Here is a 20,848-nt window from a genome sequence, read left to right as displayed (position 1 = left end):
AATGTGTTAGTTGCCCAAAACATAGTCCAGACCTCAATCCTATAGAGCATATCTGGGCTTTCCGGTCCTCAAAGGCCGCACGTCCTGCATGATTGTGGAGGTTTCTTTTCTTCAACTCAGACGATACACATTAACAGGTTGTTGCTAGCTGGCAGGTGCTTGGAATCACTAGTATTGGAGCAGAGAAACCTAAAAAAAAGTAATTGGTCATAGTTACTTACTACTTCTTCCAAAAAGTAACTGACTTAGAAACTAATAACTCTACAGTAAAAGTAACTAGTTACCAGGGAAAGTAAGTTGTTCTATGTCAAATACACACACACTTTTTATTGAACATTGTATCATTACAAACAAAATTGGAATGAAACAGTCAAAAAAAAATACAAGATTAACATTTTTCAAGGGAACAAAAAGTCTCTTCAGAAAGACAGAGGAAAAAAAAAACAATGCCAACAAATAAATAAGGTAAAACAAAAATTGATTAATATGACACGTTTGACTCAACAAAGGGGGAGATTTGTCAGCATGTTGTAAATTTCTTGCACAATAGGAATGTTTATCATGTTACACTACACGGTAGGTGACGACCCAAGTCTTATTTAGCTGTAAAATACACTAAAAACGTTAATACATCATTCAGATTTTTTTCCTCATCTTTTGGTTACCTGGTTTAGCTTTCTTATTCATGAAAATGTTGCTTTTTTACTGTTTATATTGTGAGTTTCTGCGCCCTCAACTTTAATTGAGGAAAATGTTCAAATTAACCTGAAAAGAATTATTTAAATAGACAAAAAGTTATTTTTAGGAAGTCATATTAGCACCCACAGATTGAAAAATCTTGGTTAACTCTGCCCAAAAACGATAATAAAGTGTACACATTTGTTATCAAATAAGTAATATTATTGTGTAGGAAGAAAAATGTATTTTGTTGTTGTTGTGTTTGGGTTGGTCAATAAGATTGATTTTTTTGTTAGGTCCAAGAGCAACTTTAGAATATGATTTATAAAGCATAGCAAGACTTGTTTTTCCAGAGAGGAATATGTTTGTGTGTTTATTTTATTTTTCAATGTTTGTTAAACTTATGCGATGTGCCTTATGACTGCTCCAGTTTTTTTTCAACGTGCCGCACGATAAAAGATAACTATTAATTTAATAGAAAGAAATAAACGGATGTATTAATTGTTCTGGGTCCTTCATTTACACATCGTGTTTTTGTTGTGTATGGTAAAAGCAGTGTTTCACTTTGTGCTGGATTTAAGAAACAGCATATTAAACACCAACCATAAATTACAACATGCAGTGTATTTTTGCTCTCTCGTCATAAATTACTACTCTATTATTTTTTTCCTCCCTGATATCCATTCTACGTGTTTTATTGCGATTAATTCAGAAAAAAAGATCAGGAATGGATTGAAACGGGCAATGTGTGCCGTAATTATAACGACACACCCAGTACGGCATTGTCGTAAAACCCGTCAGGTCTGCGCATGCCCCGTTTCAACGCGCATGCGCAGACCTCGAATCTTGGATTTTTTTTTTTGGTCCGTCAACAAATTTTCTGAGCAGAACATTGTAAATCAACCAAACAAATTATTAAAATGCAGTGCGAGAGTCAGAGCGTGAAAATATATGCAGGGAAAACATCAGAGAACGTGGCCAACCTTTCTCAAGCGAAAGAAATGAGCGAGCACCATCCAACAACATTGGATGGATATCTCACGGAGCCAGTCTGGTGCCAGGGTATGCTACAGTATACATATGTATATATTTCTAAACTGTTATAATATTTTTGATGAACCTAGTAAAAGAGTTACATTCTATATTCTTCATCTATTGCAAAAATATCAACGATGGAAAGTAACGCAAATTAAACCACTATTCTTCAGCGTGATTTGAGATAACTAAAGAAGCTTCTTACCTACCATTTATGCATTTATATTCCTTCAGTGATACAAATGTCTTTAATTACTGGCCAATGTCCACGATTCCTACATTTTCAAAAATATAAATGATCAGAGAAATAGTTTGTAATCATGCACAATATAGAGTTTGGTAGAATAGAATTGTCTCTTTTGTCATAGATAAATAGAGGTGGGTAAAGTAACCAAATATTTTACTCAAGTAAAAGTAATGATACTTCAGAAGTATATGACTCAAGTAAAAATAAAAAGTAACAATCCTAATGAAACTTAAATTAAATAAGTACTTGGTGAAACTTGGTGTAACTGTAGCAACGTCTTACTTGTTGATTTCCCCCCGCCCAAACAATAATTTAATACATTTAACATCTAAGTCCATCTAAAACGATACATTACAAGTCTTTGTCATTGTAAGTTCGAGTACTCTAATAATTCTTTTGGGTGTACCCTCTAAGGATTCCAAAATGTATATATTTGAGGCTACATTATATACACTGTGCATGCAGGTCACGGTTTACGGATCCCTTCTCCACCAGGGCATGTGGTAATACTAATAGTAGATTCTAGATCACTAGTGTTCCAAAGTTTTGAATATAACATTGTACAATACGCATTGCATCACTTGTGGCTTTCATATGTTTGTTGAAATACAAACTTTGTGGCGATGAAGTTACATGCTTTTGTGACATATTGAAGGCTCTTTTTTTACATGTTTTTGTATTCTATACCTATATTCAAATTATATATGTATTTAAATAAATAACTAGATGGTTAAATAAATCAAAATAATGATTCCCTCCACATACAAAAAAATGAATAAATTGAATTGAATTGAAAATAAGTTCCATCCATCCATTATCTGCACCGCTTATCCTCAGTAGGGGTGCTGGAGCCCGTCTCAGCTGTCTTTGGGCAGTGAGCAGGGGACACCCTGAACTGGTTGCCAGCCAGTCACGCACAGAAGCGGACAACTCAGTCATTCACACCTAGGGACAATTTGAACCGGCCAATTAACCTGACTTGCGAGTTTTTGGAATGTGGGAAGAAACCGGAGTGCCCGGAGGAAACCCACGCAACACGGGGAGAACATGCAAACTCCACACAGGAGGTTCGATCTAATGACGTCAAAACTGTGCCACACATGCACTAACCACTGCCCGCCGTGCTGCGAAACAAGTTCCATACAATTATAAAGAGGTTCCCTAAGCACGTAAATAATTTAATAAAATTTATATTAATAAGCAATGTTTTTTTCTCTCAGTCTTGTGTGCTTGTTTAGAGTGGTGATGGCTTCAGGGAAGAGACTGTCTCTGAGTCTGTTAGTCTTAGTTTAGAGGGACCAGTGGTGCCTACCAGAAGGCAGTAGGTCAAAGATGCTCCACTGTTGTGAGGTATAAAGGTTCTATGACATGTAAGGTTAAACAAATCCAATATGATTATTATTACAGTATTATTATTTTAATATTATTATTTTTTTATACTTTTACCCATAACTTATTTTTTGCATCGTATTTTTTATCTTATTGTTAATGATTTTGCACCTCCAGGATGGCACTTTTTTAGTTTATTGTGCATTTGAAATGTTTAAATGATGGTTATTTATATTCTATTGTATCCTATTCTAAATGTAGGCAAAGGTTGAGCTGAGGAATTTGAAAAAATAGGTACTTTTATACAAGCTAGCATAAGGCTCTGATCTAGGTTAGGGTGGGAAAACTTTTTAAGTTACAAGCTAAATTCTGTAAAAAAAAAAAAAAAAGTATTTTGGCCGGGAGAAAAAATATATACACGATTTTTTTTGTAACTGTCAATATTAAGTCACGATACGATACCTTAGACAAGCATGAGAATGAAAGATATCCTATTTTTCTAATTTGTGTTTACGAATAAATATACAAGCAGTTATTTATATGTACGTGTTGTTTCATTTTATTTGATTATAGACCATTTTATCAATTTGCTTTTGAAACACTCAGAATTAAAGTCGTCATATATTATGCCACTTATTTAGATTCTAAATTTGATAGCATGCATTAAAAAAACTAAAATGCAAAAGTGTTTTCTTTTGCATGACATTTGAGGGATAAGATAAATGCATGACATAAAATACAAATACCGATAATCATGCTGTTAAAACATGGATACCATCGTTTAAACTTTAAAGGGACATCTTGTATTATTAATGCATTTTAGTGGTAAAAAAATCACATTCAATTGGATAACATAGAATAAATAGTTTTGAATAATAAGCAAAATTACATGGACAATCATTGGCTACTTTGTGTCACTGTAGATCAGGGGTCGGGAACCTTTTTGACTCAAAGAGCCATAAAAGCAAAAAATATTAATTTTATTTTGGGAAAGAGCCACACCATATATTATGAGACAAATTTACAAAATTGCTAAACCCGCACCCCAGACAAAAGCTTAGTCTTCAGCACATTTATTTTTGATGATTTGATAAAAATTATGAAAAGAGAATAATGCCAGAGCCCCTGTCCCAAAATCAACAAACATACCACTTTAAAATTGTCTCTTTCTTGCAATTACTCAAGATCGGTTAAACTCCTTTTGACCCTTTTTTTCATACATATTGGTTTCAAAACCAGATGCAAGTTGTTATTGTGTAAAAACGTCACAACATTCTGCAAATAGGGAGCCTGATGAGCTCACTTTTGGCGCAGATGGCGTAGGGCGAGAGATGGGAGGGAGTGCTTGCGCTTTTTGCATGGCTCCACCCATCCCTCCCACTCACCCAATCAAAAGACTAAGTTCTCTTCCGGTGTTTTGGCGTATTTACAGTGTGTTCTGTGGATTCATCATAAGGTATCTGAACACTGAACACAGATTATATAGTGAACTTTTATATAAAGGATTCTTTAGCGTTGTACAGCCAAAACGAGTTTTTTTCCCCCCTTTTTTGTGTGACACCTTTACTGTAAATTGTAGTGAAAAACGTGCCCTATATATACTGCGAAGTAACGCCGTAATACTTAGCTCTGGATTGGCTTTGCGTGTACCTGAATAGGACGAACAACTCAAGTTTCGAATAGGATGGAGAAATTTTGCATGCAATCAAATTTGTCTCTGAGCCATAGATATTCATAGAAAGAGCCATATATGGCTCGCGAGCCATAGGTTCCCGACCCCTGCTGTAGATTGTATTCTTATTTCTTATTGCGGTTCCAATACACAATACAGTGACATCTAGTGGTCAAAAAGGGATGGTTGGTTGATTGGTTGGATCCCTTGACCACTAGGGTTGTAGGGGCTATTTCCTGTGGTGTGTCTTGGGCAAGTACAGCCTGGTGGCGCCCAGCCCTCTTAAAGCCAACATATGTTTTCACCGGGTGACAAAACAGCACAATTCTTTACTTTTTTAAACTTCTCCAGAACACAAGCATTTAAGGTTTTTCGGTCTCTGGTGTACCAAAATGGTGGACAAACCTGTTAGGTCCCTCTGGCTGAGGCACATGTTATGTAAAATAAATACAAAATCAAACTTTGACATATGAGGATTTAAAAGTGCACGTTTTATATGATACTTTATATTTTTTGCTTATTGTTCAAATCAATATTGTTTTTGTTATTAATGAATGAATTATGTTTTTTCTATCATTAGAGGGCGCTAAATGACACACAATGTTCCTTTAAACCCACACACTGCAATGCACAATGTTTTACGACTCACATATTTTTTCAACATTTTCCACGGAAATTGTTTTGTAAGATTTTTCACTGAAAAAAAGTGTGTCTTGGCTCAAAAACGGTCGAGAAAATCTACATAAAAGCTATGTTGTCTGTTTTCTTCTGTATTTTAGACTTAAGTGAAAATCATTTTTCTCCCGATCGACGTAAGCTTCTGACCACTCACAATAAAGAAGATGCAATGCCAAACTTTAAAGAAGAGCCAAAGCATCGTTATATAAAAGAGGAAGAGCCAGAGGAGCAGTGCGTCAAAAAGGAGGAGCCAGAGCCCCCAAACGTAAAGGAGGAAGAGGAGAATAATCAAATTGTTTTCTATTTGAAGAGTGAAAAAGATAACGGCGAAAGTGAGCGGAGCATTGCAGTGGATCCTCCAAAAAGCAGCTCAAGTCCACACGTTACAAAAGAACCCTGCAAAGGACCTGGGATTGTGGCGCTTTTATTACATCATATCCACCCAGCGTCACACTCTGACACCGCTGAACAATGCAAATATGATCAAAAACATTCTACTGACATCAAACGTGTGAAATGTTGCCATTGTTCCAAAACCCTTGCCAACAAGTCAAACTTGAAAAAGCACATGTTGATTCACACTGGTGAGAGACCTTTTGCATGCTTAGTTTGTGGTAAAGGGTTTACTACCAGCACAAATTTGAAGGTGCACACGAGGGGACACACTGGCGAGAAACCTTTCGAGTGCTCAATTTGTAGCAAAAGGTTCACTTATGCTGGAAGTTTGAAGAGTCACACTCGAAAGCACACCGGCAAAAGACGATTTATATGCTCGCTATGTGGTAGAGGCTTCGATAAGTGTGGAGCGTTTAATATCCACACAAGAACTCACACTGGGGAGAGACCCTTCCCATGCTTGTTTTGCGGGAGACGATTTGCAGAGAAAAAAGCGTTGAACAAACACGCGACGAGACACGCTGGAGCAAAACCATTAACCTGCTCAGTTTGTGGCAAAGGATTTTTTGAGAAGTCGGTTTTGGAAGAACACACGAGAAAGCATACTGGAGAGAAACCTTTTGCCTGTGCATTTTGTGGTAAAAGGTTTACCACAAAATCGAATTTTGTTTCACATGAAAGAACACACACCGGGGAGAAACCTTTTAGCTGTTCAGATTGCGGTAAAAGATTTCGTGTTTCGGACGCCATGAAAGCACACGCACGGACACACACAGGAGAGAAGCCTTTTGCTTGCGGAGATTGCGGTAAAAGATTTGCGAGGAGGGCAAGTGTTGTCACGCACAAAATAACACACACTGGCGAGAAACCGTTTGCCTGCACATTCTGCAGTAAAAGTTTTACCACAAAGGCAAATCTTGATGATCACAGACGAAAACACACTGGAGAGAAACCTTTTTCATGCTTAGTGTGTGGTATAAGATACTCCAGCAAAAACACGTTAAAAAAACACATGGCAAAACACAGTGAAGGGGACCCTCTTTCCTGCTTGAGTTAGCGAGAATTGAAAAATATTGTTCTAAGTGAATAGTCGGGACGGAATTTCAATGTGAACCTTGATTTTCACCTCAATGCCCTAAGGAAAATAAATGGACAAACGTAATTTATTTTGGTGAGTTGGGCAGTTAGTAAAATAAAGTTTATTGCTACAAAGACAATGAATAAGTCTATAAAGCAATGATTTGTAGCACGCAAAAGAAAATGCTAAGAGTGACCATGTGTTACCAGAGACTTCCACAATTGGGCAGAGCTTTAGTATTATTTAAGCTAGTGTCTGTCAAAGTATTAAAATTCAAGTTATAACTCATTTATGTTCATGATAAACACTGACGTAGTAATACAGTGTTGTTCTTTTTCGTGCATGTTTTTTTTACGTCATATGAAATGTATGAATATGTAATGTGAAAAATTGCGAATATGTGAATATTTACTGGAATTCTCTACGATATATGACATATACTTTACTTTTAGGTTGTGTACAAAAATCAACCAGAACTACTGGAACAAGGTAGCCCCCCCCAAAAAACCTTTGTAATAATATTACTGTATAAAGGTTGTTGAATAAAACAAAAACTAATATTTAGCGGGCATTGTGTATTATTTAAATCAGGGGTCACTAGTGTGGTGCACCCTATGATCACCTCAATAGCCCATGAACTGGGTCTGAAAATAGCTTGCCAGTGATGGGTCATCGTGATGTACTAGGGAAATTCTAACTGGCATGAGAAATCATGGTCTGTGTCCTTAAAGACATAACCAGTTCTTTCAAAAAATATTTTAAGATTAGCCTATAATTTATCTATGCAAGTCACTCAGTGCCCTTTTACAAAGCACATCTTTTAGTGGTTGACATAGCTTATTTCAAACTTACTTCTTATTATTACAACCTGATAATAACAGTAATAACAAAGTATTAGCATAATAGGTTGGCATTTGAGAAATGAATGTTGAACTGGTAGCTAATCAGTAACCCAGAAATTGGTGGTCCCTGATTTTGACTCTAAATCACTGATTTATGTCATTGTATTTATATAATATATAATTGCTTTTGAAGATGAGAAGCCCATATTGTTTAACCATGAATGTTTTTTTTAACTTTTGAGGGCAGGTAATTCTAATCTCATAACAGTTTGATTATTTCATTCTAGACTACGAGTGACACAAGAACATCCATTCATTTTCTGCACCGCTTATCCTCATTAGGGCCACGGGGGTTCCAGAGCCCATCCCAGCTGTCTTCAGGCAAAGAGCAAGGAACACCCTGATCTTGTTGCCAGCCAGTTGCAGGGCACACAAAGCCACACAACCATTCACCCGCTCATTCACACCTAGGGACAATTTGGACCGCCAATCAATCTGCCATGCATGTCTTTGGAATGTGGGATAAACCGGTGGAAAACCATGCAGACACGGGGAGGTGCGCTAACCACCCAACCGATGTGATGCCCGACTCATGAACATACTAGCATAAATGGATCTATAAAATATTTTAGTTATTTGTGGAATAGGACTCATATTGCAAGGTCGACAAATACGACAAGGATTTTGCCATTGCACAATAATTACGTAAATAATCGTGCTGCAATAATGCCATCGCCTCACTTTAAGTTAATCTTATACTCCGGCAATTTCCTAATATTCACTCATAACAACATAACGTCCATGAATATTCTTTATTTTAGCCTAATAGACTTCAATATTTATGTACGGTCAAAGCAGAGTAAACTTGATTGCACCAACAAATAAGGCGTTTTACATTATGCCAGATTTAAATAGCACTACATAGAACAGACGACACATGAATGTTGACATTTCCAATGTTATCTGACATCACCCAGCTCCAGGGTGGAGATTACATTACTCTTGTCATTTTTATTTTTTCTTCAATGCAACAGAAAAGATCCACAAACATGACAGAAAAAAATGAAATGAAATGTGTATTATGTATCGAGCCCTTGTGGTTTAAAAATTCTTCTTTCATTTCAATAAAACATTTGTGATTCGAATAATAAGCCAAAACACATGCACTATATCATAGACTTGATTTTTTTAAAAGACTTGTACGTTTATACATTTCTTAACATATATTTGGATGACACATCTTGAGTCTCTCTTTAAAGAAGCTAACATGTTTTTTCTGACTTCTAATGACCATTTTGTGAATATAGCACTCACTTAACTTTCACAGCTCATGGTCACCAAGTCCCGTGATTCAAGCAGATTTAACTTTTTTCTCAATGTTTCCTCTTCTAGCCACTCATGTTAGCCACTTGGCTGCAGGCTCTGGCCCTTTTCTAGCCGCTATTTTTTTTTTTTTTTTGATGGGTGCTCCTGCCTTGTCCTTTGTGTCATTCACCTTTCACTGCTGGTCACGGAAACCAATGTCTCAGAATTCTGTTATTGTGGGTCCAGATTCTGTTTTTTTCTTGCAATCCTTTACTGGCCTTTTGAGTAGGTTCTCCCGCTAGCCATTCTGATCCTCTCCAGCTATCAGTCACCTTACAGAGGCAGCAATGATGACACAAGCCAAGAGATGGCGGCAGAGAATAACATAGTTCCAAATTCCATTCTTTTCCTTTAAGATCCTGGAATAATAACATCCTGCCACTCTATTAATACAAATCATTGATGGTGTCATACAGAATTTAATGCAACATTTTTAGGTACATAGGAGATGCATTTCGAACAGTGACGCACACAAAATGCTTTTTAATCAGTTGTGATTAACACCAGTTGTAAGCAGTCACTTTACAATGAAATTGAAACGGATCAGTAAAGTTTTAAAGTTTTTATTCCATTAGTCCTACTGGACGTCTGATTGGATGGCGTGCCAACGAGCGATCTCAACGGGTGCCCGGGTGTACATTTCATTCCAGTGTCCTCGCCCTGCCTCTGAAAAATGTCCACCAATTAGAACACGGCCTAAAATGCTGCTCTTCGTGTAGAGACGACCCTGCGGAGGAAAAGAAGAGCCAATCATAACCTGATTTAATTGTAGAATGTAAATACTTAGTTCTATCTAATCGTAATTAATCTCATCATCCTTCAAAATTAATCTTTCGTTTGTGATTTTTTTGAGTTTGCTGGAGTTGAGTCTTGAAAGCAGTTTTACCTCTTGAGTTAAAGCAAGGTACAGGTTAACTGTCCCTGTAGTTAAATAAGTGTTAACTTCTGAGAGTTAAAGCTTTAACTCTTGACAGCAGTATTATTCTGCCTCGTACCTACATGACGATAAACTTGAAAAGTCCTGAGTTTATTTCCAGTTTGCTTTATTAATGGAGTTAAATTAACTAAAAGAAGTTAAAATGTTGTAATTCAATAGCTCTATTTTTTTATTTGTACCCATGTGACAATAAACTTGAAAACCTACTGCATTGACTCTAGGTAACTCTTATCTGTATTATTTATGTATTTTTAAACCATGGTAGTTAAATCAGCTTTAAAGCTTTAAATCAAATTTAACTCAGAGTTAAGCTTTATCTTTTGACAGCCCTTTTTTCCTTTCTCCATGCATGACAACAAACTGAAAAGGAAAAGAAAGGTGACTCTTGAGCAAACAAGAGGTGAAGTTATTTTTTTGGAGTTAAATCAGCTTTAACTCAGAGTTGATGCTTTAACTTTTGACGTCACTATTTCAATTATTACTTTTGCCTGCATGATGATAAACTTGAAAACCAATGGCAAGTCTTCGATCACGCCTTAGTTAAGGAGTGATCGAAGAGATCCCTTAGGGCCCGGTCACACAGCGGTTTGCGTCTGAATCACGGCCAGAAATTTCTGCCTGTGAAGCAATCGCTGCTGGACGCTTTGAGATCGCCATACAGACGAGATTCAGCAGTGCTCTACACGCGGTCGGAAATTCACACGCGGTTGGCAGCGCTCAAAACTTTTGCGCTGCTCAAAACTTTAGGGCCCGGTCACCAAGCCTTTCACGGGCATATCGAGGCTGCATCACGGCCAGAATTTTCTGCCCGTGAAGCAGACGATGTTGGACGCTCTGAGATCGCCATATAGACGAGATACAGCAGTGCTTTACACGCGGTTGGCCGCGCGAAAAAGTTTTGCGCTGCTCAAAACTTTAGACTACGTGTTAACCGCGGGCGGCACACGAGGTAATGACGCGGAAACGACGCGGAACGACGTGCTCTGGCCGCGGCCAGGGCGTGGTTACACATGGTTAGGATGCGAAATTTCAGCGGGTAATCGTGGGTGGAGCATGGTCATAGCATGTTCTGCGCCTGTATCGCGGTGTTATTACGTGAAATTAGCGTGTTACGCGTGTGACGGTCAAACGCCTTTCTCCGCGTATATACAGCGCGATTTGCCGAGCACACGTCAGTTGTGCTCGAGACGTCAAGGGGTGGACATGGATCCCCGTCACCGTAGTGACCTCGTCTTAATCCATTTTTATTTCTTGACATTTCTTTTCATTTCATAACAAGATAATAAAATAAAAATGAAAAACTATTTCAATAATAACATATTGGCTTCTTCGGTGCCATAGCTTGAAATCTTGATCTTCACGGGACTGTGTCTTGAGCGGTTATGATTTCTACAGCCCGGTGTTGTGCCGAGAAATGCATCCCTGCCGAGATTTGCATCCCCTCGCTACTACAACCACTTTTACCTCGTTTTATCTCACTTTTAGGGAATGTAATGGCGAACATATAACCAAATCCACTTCGTCTTGCATTTGTTGGGAATCTAATACAACATAAACCATTCCGTCTTTGTTTTTGTTGTGAACGTAATCGAACGGTAATGCACACCGTATATAAATCACTTTTGAGAACTGTTATGCACTCTACCGTAAAGCTTATTATGCAGAAATAAGCTTTATGGTAGAGTGCATAACAGTTTCAATACGAGAGATTTGAATAGAAAAAGGCAAAATAAACATGTTACCTGCTCAAAAGTGATTTGTATACGGCATGCATTACCGTTCGATTACATTCACAACAAATACAAAGACGGAATGGTTTAAGTTGTATTACGTTCCCAACAAATGCAAGACGAAGTGGTTTTGGTTATATGTTCGCCATTAAATTCCCTAAAAGTGAGATAAAACGAGGTAAAAGTGGTTGTAGTAGCGAGGGGATGCAAATCTCGGCAAGGATGCATTTCTCGGCATAACGCCGGCTCGGCAGCTTTTATACCCGTGGTCCACACGAGAAAATGACGCGGAAGTGACGCGATGAGGAAGCGGAACAGTCGCCGGCGTCTGTTTTGCGGGCATACCACCGATGAACAGCGGGTTGGCCAATTTTGCGCATTTTCCATCGCGGGCAACCACAGGCAAAAAAAACTCGAAAAATTTTACCCGCGATACAGACGCAAACAGCTGTGTGACCGGGCCCTAAGGCTTAGTTAAAGCAACCTATTAATCAAGTTTATCTGTGTAGTGTAAATCATTTTAGCTCAAAAGAGTTTAAAGGTTTAACTCAGAGTTTTAATTAGGTCATAGTTGACGCTTTGATTTTCTCCTTTACCTGCATGACGATGAACTCGAAAAGTAATGGTAGGTGAGCAATGTCACCGGGAGGCAAGTCGAATAAAAAGGGAGCGTTCCAAACAGGACCGCAACCGCCGGCTGCTTTTGTCTCCTTGGTACTGATCACTTTTCCGTCATGATGTAAGTTGATGATGACGTAGTGGACTGAGGAGGAAAACATGGCAACAACATTTAGCATCAGCATTGTCAGTGGTCCAAAGTTAATGTGGCTTTCCCCTTCTTTTGCTCAATCCACTCAAGCGTTCTAATTGGATTGCATAAGCGAAGTGTCATTTATGGTGATGGTGACACATTCTTGGAAGCGTGGCCAACTCAGGGGCCAGCAAAGTGGAACAAACTCGTCGAAAAACGCCAACGCTGGTTTTATCATCCCGTTTTTTAAGGCCCGGTGAAGCGAGAATGAAAATGAGATGCTGATACGACGCAAGGGGGAATACATGACTTGCGAATCCTGTTATATAACAAAACTTAACGTTTAAAAGACCAAAACTATCAGGAATATTTCATAGATATTGAAGCTAAAATTATAACAAAAGAAAACATTTTAAATGGAATGTATATTCAATACAATTTAACAAATTACCTACATACATGGAGGTAAAATAAATATAATAAGAAATCAACATTCAACAATTAAAGTAAGAAAGCAATCCCCTGTAAATACATAAGCAAAATACATTCATTTTAAAAGGTCTCATTTGTGCTTGAGACAAAATTGTTTTCAATTCTTGATTGTCTCTTGATTATATTTTCTAATTTATTTTACAAATCAAAATGTATCTATGTATTTGTTCATTCATTGGTGTCATTGTTTTTACCCATCCACCAACAACTGGTTGAATTTTTTTTAAAAACATTTTAAAACAATGCCACAGAATCGTCTAAAATACCTCTGGTTGTAAAGTAAAAGTTGAAAAAAAAACCCTGTCTTTTTAAAGATATTTAAAGAGGTTTCAATTTGGACCACATTTGATGAGGTGAACAGAAAAATGATTTTCTGACTAAATTTGGTCCATTTTGGATGGGCCTAACGTAACGTAAGAACCAGACACCTATTCCTCAACTAAAGTATATCTTGAACTGAATTAAAATTGGTTGAAGATGTTAAAATGACATGATTTAGTCCAGAAGAAATTCGTTTCTGGTTGAAAATTAAAAGTTTCTGAAAAGTGTTTTTTCTGGAGTTAATGATATATTAAAACAGAAAACATGTATGTTAGGTTAAATTGTCCCTGGGTTTGAATAAGCGAGTGAGTTGTCTGTCTCTGTGTGCCCTCCGACTGGTTGGCAACCAGTTCAGGGTGTCCCCTGTCCACTGCCGAAGACTGCTGCGATGGGCTCCAGGACCCCCGCGACCCTACTGGGGATAGGCGGTGCAGATAATGGATGAATAAAACAGACCAGCAAAAAGGGTTGAAAATATATTAAAAGGACACCCTAATAGCTTCTAAAACATCTTAATTTGGTCAAAAAGTTACAGTCAGAAAAAAGTATTCTTCAATGTGGTATAAAGCCGAATATTTGGGGGTTGAATTTGGATCACATTTTAAAAAACAAACCACAACAACATCTATTTTTGGAAAAAAATTATTCAACGTTCCCTGGACTGAACATAGTTCTAGGAACTCATGGTATTTCTGGACCAAACCATGTCTTAACATAGAACAGTAAAAATGGTGGAAAACATCTTAAACAGATGCAAGAGTAATATTCAAAAGATGTATTTATTTGGTTAAAAGGTCAAAGTTTAAAATTATTAGAATATTAAAATTTGATAATTGTAATCATTATAATTTGGACCCCATTTGACGAGGTAAACACAGCAAAGACTATTTTTTGGGAATAAAATAGTTCGATGGACTCAACATAATTATAGAAACCTATGGTATTTCTGAACTACATCACGTCTTAAAACAGATCGGCGAAAACGGTTGAAAAGTTGCTAAAAGAGATACACCGGTAGCATCCAAAATCATTTTACCCGTAGTAATTTAGTCAAAAAGTTAAAAAAAATGAGTTTTTTTAAGAGATGACCATAAGACTTTTAGGGGGCTAAATTTGGACCGCATTAGACGAGGTCAACACAACTAAATCAACTCTAGACACCTACTGTAGTATTTCTGGACTGAATCCAGTCTTAAAACAGACCGATAAAAAGTATCTGAAAATTTGTTAAAAACTTGTTAAAAAGATATCACGTTACCATCCAAAAAATGTCTTAATGTCTCAAAATGTCAGAGTAAGAAAAATGTATTTTAAAGACGTTGAAAAGACTAGTTTTTGGGGTCTCAGTTGGGACCACATTAGACAAACTAGGCAACGATGATTTTAGAAACTAATCCGGCCCATCAACATAACGTAATTCTGGACACCTATTTCAGAACTAAATCATATCTAAACCCGAGCAGAGCAAGTTTACCTCAAATTCCAAAGTTTAATGTTGTGTAGGCATCCTCAAATACTGTATGTTATGCATCTATTTTGTAATATCCATTTCTTTTTTATCCTCCTAACTTTCTTTCAGTTTGCTATTTTAAGCTTTGGTTTAGAAATCTAAACAACATGAGTTTGACTTCTATTATAATTGTAGTCTATCACATTTCATCAGAGTCAATCATGATGTATTTTTCCGGTTGTCATTTTAGATCTCACCTGGTGCTCCTGGGATTCGAGTAAGTTTGGTCAGCTGGTCAGCTTTCCTCACCATCACCTTGACGCGACGGGCTGGCGTTTGGTACTGGAGCAGCACAAAAAGCTCTCCCAATGATGGTGGAGGACACATTGAATTCCTCCTTCGAGATAACGCGTCCTGAGAGCTCACACTCTGAGAAAAGGTGGCATAGGAATGAGGTTAATTTAAGACATTTTATACTGACTGTTTTGGTCTTCATTGTTTCTGGAAAAACACCAATATGGGTGGGCAACACTGAAAATGTTGGTATTGATGTGGTCACATCAAATAAAGACAGGGTAGTAATGATCCACACCAATATCACTCTGATACCGATACTTTTTATTTGCAAATGCAATTCTGCTGATAAAACCACAGTGTGTTCCACAACAGTTGCAGACCGCATCAAATCCAACCGAGTTGAAAGATTGATTTTAGGTTGTAAATTGAGTGCGTGGGCGCCCGGCGTCTACGTCAGCGCCGAAGCGTCTCATGCACACGTCCAAACACATCAGTCAGATCGTATCGGGTGGTTGAAAGCATCGGGCGGCTTTTCACAAAAATTACACTTGACTCTCGTTGCTTTTTCCGGAGTTATTAATGTCCGCTTTGGCGGACATCTAGCATGGGCGTATGCAGTCTTAATTTGCTGCTCATTGTGATCGTTGAAAATGAAGTTAATTAAATAGGTCTGGCATGCAACACAAAGCTAAATCAAAGCATAGCTGTGTGGGTCCTGTTTACCCACATGGATGGAACATGTTAAACATGAGTGGACTAATTATTGTGGAAAGAACAAGTAGATGCTGTATTCATTGTTATCACAAATAACCTAACAAGTGCAGTGGCCCCTTTAAATACGAGCTATTCCAGATGCGAGAAATTTGAGATACAACATCTGAGAACAAAAATTTTGCATGCTTGCCCAAAATATGAGAGAAAATACAAGTTCAGAGAATTTCCAGAAGCTACCTCCAGAGGGCCAATGCTGGAGACATAGCGCAATACCTTCTTTTTTTTTCTCTTTTTTTTTTTCTGGGGCTTTAGGAGAAAGCTTTAGATGACTAAAAGATTATCTATATCTGAAAAACACCAAACAATACCTTCTTGAGTTTTCTTATGGCAGGGCTTTAAGTTAAGGTTTTAGATGACTGCTCTTAAACACACCTGTTTTGACCATTTATCTAAAAACACAAAAAAATACCTTCTTGAGTTTGTTTTTGGCGGGGCTGAGTTGCCTGGTGCAGGTTGCCGTTGTGTCAGGCTCCCAGTCTAGGTTCTCACAGGGCAGCTCCACCGCACCTAGCGCCACCTCCCTCAAGCCGGAGAAATCACGGCCGCTGACCTCAAGTCTCAATGTGCACGTCCGCAAACTCTCCAAAGAACCTGCTTGAAGTGCCACAATCAAACTCTGGAGCTCCGGGGTGAAACTACGACGCCGGGAGGCCACCTGGCACGGTACTGGGCACATCGGAGGCAGGCTAGCCCGTACCAGAAACCTGTTATTGCACCTCCTGCCTGACATCCCCATGATGTTGACCACCAAGGAACCACTTGAAGTGTACAGCAGGGAAAAGTGGAGAAAAGGGGCCGGCTTGGCAGGAACGGAGGATGACATGGAGCCATATCGCGATGGAGAGAGCATGGCCTTGTGGGTAAAACTCTCCCCACTAACGGTGCTGCGCCGACCCTTACCCCAACGGGATTTTGGAACCAGTTTAGTGAGTGAGGGCATGGATGCCCGGTTGTGGCCTGAATTCTTACGAGCCGACAAAGGGACAGGTGGCGAACTGAGACGGCGCAGCGGAGATGAGCTTGTGGAATCGAAAGCGAGGTCGCTGAGATCGTCTTCGGACGGGGAGGAACTGCTTTTAGAGGATGCAAAGTCTAGAACATCCCCGTCCAGCTCTTCGTACTGTTGTCGGACCGGTAGCGTGCATATCGCCGGGGTCAGCGTCACCGTCACCTGTTGGTTTGGGCGAAGGGAGGATATCCCTGTATCCTTGTCTTCTGAGGCAATGCCCTTTTTAGGCCTGCACCGGAAGATGAAGGTGAGAACCATGCAGTAGCAGAAGATAGCCAAAAGAACGGGAAGAAGAATCTGCAAATAACCTTAAGGAGACATAACGATCGCAATCATTTTTTGAAATGCAGTTTTTTCACCAAAATTCAAATTGGAATTGTCTTGATTTATAATTTGTCATTGATAATAACATAGTGAACATAGTTTACAATCAAATTACATCTGGCACTCCAGTACATACAAATAACCTTTTGACATTAAAGGTGGGGTGCGTCATTTGAGGTGTCCTTAAAAAGTTCAAAGTGAAGTATTTTCTCTTAAGTATTTGTTAAAAATGACTTCAAAAAGACCTTATGCTTTAGTTTCCACTTTACCTATCTGCTTTTCTCTTACTTTTTCATCAGACCTGTTTGGGGCGGAACACATTCGGTTCGAAGAATGAGGTCTTGGGAGAGTGCTGCAGAGTGACATCATGCTTGTCCCCACAATTTTTCTCTTACTTCTATATGTCAGTGTAGCATGAAAATGGTGAAGGTAAGAAAAGGCCTGCTTCAAGTAGAATTTAGACGCCAACACACACTGTTTCAATAATGAGTTAATTTTGTTTAGTTGTTCACATGGTTTTTGATGACCACTTCCACCCTAAAAAAAGAATAAAAAGATCATTAATTTTGGTGTGCATAACATAGTTCTGTTGTAATAAGTCTGCCTTTTTTCTGGATGTCGTCCTTAAAGGAAATGGACACCCCTGTGTATGCCCAAATGTTTAAAATTTAGGGCAGGTGTCGGGAACCCAAATATTGCTCTTTTCATGAATACATCTGACTGGGAGAAAAAATAGAATTTAGGCAATCAATCATTGCACTGTTGCAGATTAAGATGATTTTGGCACGTGCACAGATGGGACAATAGTAATTATGCCACAGATTCGGTCCTGTATATATAGGCCACAGTCTTAAGTACAGGTTACAGACAAGGTTTCAAAACAGCAGACCCCATTTTGGCTATACATTGGTAAATAATCCTTTATACGGAAGCTCATTCAACAACGTATGTTCACTCTCGTGACACTTTATGAAAGCTGTAAACATCCCAAAACACCAACAAAGCACCCAGAGCAATTTGAGTGGGTGAGTGGTAGGAATGGGCACAGCTATATACACAGAGCAAGCATACACCTTCTACTCATTGCCAACCGCTGTCTGCACAGAAGGTAACTACTGTCATGATTACTGATTTGGATCACCTGTGCCCGCTCAATTAGCGCCAACTGCTGCGGGCTATCTGATTGGCTCCCTGTCCCTTTTTAAGCCCAGTCCTGTCACTCTCCTTTGGTCAGTTTGTCTGCAAACCTCTGTTGTTACAAGGCAAGCCTTTTTGACCCTGACTCCCGCCTGTCCCGTTTTTGTACCCGTTTTTCCACCTGTCCGTTCCTGAACTGCCCGTTTGTCTCCGGCTACGACCTGTTTTTGACCCCGACCACGTCTGCTCTCCCGTCCCGGCTTACGACCCGTTTTTGATCCCAACCACGTTTTTGCTCTCCTGTCCCGACTATCAACCTGTTTTTCCGTACCTGACACCGCCATCTCCCGCTACGGAAGATCCGCTTCCGTATTCGGATCGCGTTCCGATTGCCAGAGCGACTATCTTCCCGCGTCCAGCGAGCACCGGATCACGGGCGCTGTTCTTCCTCTTTCTTTCAATTAAGCTTGTGGTAAACGTTACGCGATTGGGTCTACCCTTTGTGAGGGCCGTGACAACTACAGTACGTTGGAATCCTTATTAGCAGTGTTTTGTGTGACATTTTTACAAAATAAATTTGCTCGCACCTTGTTTTGAAACCATTGTTTAGGACAGAAATGACGGTCAAAATGAGCCTAAGCACTCTTAGGTAACTGCAGAAGGGAAATACATTTTAAGTGGTATATTATTACTGGTATGGGACACAGACTTTGGCGTTATTATTATTATTTCATAGATCGGATCAAATCCTTAAATGTCATTCAGTGAAATTAAATGTGTTGAAGAATTAGGTGCCTGGAGAGTGGGTTTGGCGGTTTTGTCTTAAAGTACGTGGTGAGGCTCTCTCTCTCAGAAAAAAAATCCCACAATATTTTTGTTATTTGGGCTGTTTGGATCAAAAAGTTTCCCGAACCCTGCTTAAGGGCTTTAAACCATAGGATATTTGTCCTTTAAATACCTTTTCGTGATTTGGCAAACATTTACTGTATAAACTGAAGCATGCTTGATCATTTTTTAGACCAGTGACAGCGAGGACCAAGCCTGAGTAGACTGAAATATTGAATATACCTAAACGAGTTACAGTCACCTTAATGATAAATTTCCCGACAGCTTAGATAGGATATCACATACATTAGAATTTTATTTAGATTTCAAATCAGCAGGTGAACACAATTTGAAAACAACAATCGAGACTCATTTTCAAAAATCTACCTGATGAAATGTGATTGGCTGCACAAAATCAGACTACTCAGTCTAGCTAACATTAATCTCAACCAGAATAAAACAATCAACTAAAACATTCCCAGGTTTTATTTTCCATAAGATTTTAAGACATTGGCCCACTCCCTCTAAAATACACACTTTAGATAGGCTACTGTGTGTTGGTGTGCTATTGGGTTACTATGCAAGTAATTTAGCGGTGCTTGTTGATTTACAAGCAGATGGACTAGCATCAAAAACATGAATATCGAGCACATTTGGCTTCGAAGTTCAAATAAATCAAAGTGCAATGCCAGACTTAAGTTTGCAAACCATGACAAGTAATTCAAGTATATATATTCTAATTTTCCATGCTGGAGCCATTATTTTATATACAGTCCTAAATAATGACTCTGAAATTTAGCTACCACAATTAACATTAGAGATGAAAACTATTAGTTGATACCACTGAAAGCATCCTAAACTCAAAAACAAAACAGAAATAAAGCATCTACTAATGATATTTGAATTAAAAAAATGAACAGGATAAGGGATTTCTTACCTGGCAGGATGTATTGTGACATGATTGCGTCCACCACTCTGCAGCATGGGGAGTCAGAATGAGCCCAGCATCTTCAACAAGCGTCTTCATCATAATGCTGGAGCCCCTACCCCTTCTCAAGTCACCACACACAAACTCACACGTACACACCAAGATCAGTGAGCTTGGATATATTTCATTGATGCATTGCAGCCCTGACTGGCTGCTCACCGTCCTCACTTCCTGCTTTTATTTTTTGTACCTTACTCCATTCGTTTGTACTGAAATGAAAATCCAATGTAACTAATATAATCAATAAAAAACCCTACTTGGTTCAATAGATCACCCCTGTTCTTATGAAGGGTTCATTATTATGTAATTATCTAGATGCGATTTTCATAGACTTTCTGTTCCTCCTTTGTAAAAACAACACCGTTTTTAAAATGTTGTTTAATAGTGTTGTTGATGTTGCTGTTGACATTTATTGTTTTCCCCTGTTCATCCAGAGGTTACAATCACTTCAAAATCCACTATTTCACAAGTCAAATGAAAACAGAAATAAACT

The 20,848-nt window shown here is 38.6% G+C and overlaps 2 protein-coding genes across 4 annotated transcripts; one reads left to right on the top strand and one right to left on the bottom strand.

The window, feature by feature from the left end:
- The first annotated feature begins 1,522 nt into the window (after window positions 1–1,522).
- On the top strand, window positions 1,523–9,124 carry LOC148367181 (uncharacterized). Its single transcript, XM_088334000.1, has 2 exons — window positions 1,523–1,740; window positions 5,741–9,124. Exons 1-2 carry the CDS (start codon window positions 1,599–1,601, stop codon window positions 7,090–7,092), a joined length of 1,494 nt encoding a protein of 497 aa, XP_088190126.1. The 5' UTR covers window positions 1,523–1,598; the 3' UTR covers window positions 7,093–9,124.
- A 595-nt stretch (window positions 9,125–9,719) lies between these two features.
- On the bottom strand, window positions 9,720–20,465 carry LOC148367180 (uncharacterized). Of its 3 annotated transcripts, none has more exons than XM_088334002.1 (5): window positions 20,305–20,465; window positions 16,482–17,389; window positions 15,259–15,430; window positions 12,584–12,750; window positions 9,720–10,047 (listed from the first exon to the last, which is right to left on the bottom strand). In XM_088334002.1, the coding sequence occupies exons 1-5, from the start codon at window positions 20,324–20,326 to the stop codon at window positions 9,898–9,900; spliced, it is 1,419 nt and encodes a 472-aa protein (XP_088190128.1). In that variant the 5' UTR covers window positions 20,327–20,465; the 3' UTR covers window positions 9,720–9,897. The 3 variants fall into 3 exon arrangements, with proteins under 3 accessions (XP_088190128.1, XP_088190129.1, XP_088190130.1); XM_088334003.1 differs by having other exon boundaries at window positions 16,482–17,310; XM_088334004.1 differs by lacking the exon at window positions 20,305–20,465 and adding an exon at window positions 17,694–19,666 and having other exon boundaries at window positions 16,482–17,310.
- Window positions 20,466–20,848: the final 383 nt, after the last annotated feature.

This window comes from Urocampus carinirostris, chromosome 4 (genome assembly GCF_059441175.1).
Source record: "Urocampus carinirostris isolate Australia breed hairy pipefish chromosome 4, RoL_Ucar_1.0, whole genome shotgun sequence".
In the NCBI taxonomy this organism is placed as follows: Eukaryota; Metazoa; Chordata; class Actinopteri; order Syngnathiformes; family Syngnathidae; genus Urocampus; species Urocampus carinirostris.
Note: the sequence above shows the minus strand (reverse complement) of the source record. Positions and strands in the feature narration are given on the sequence as shown.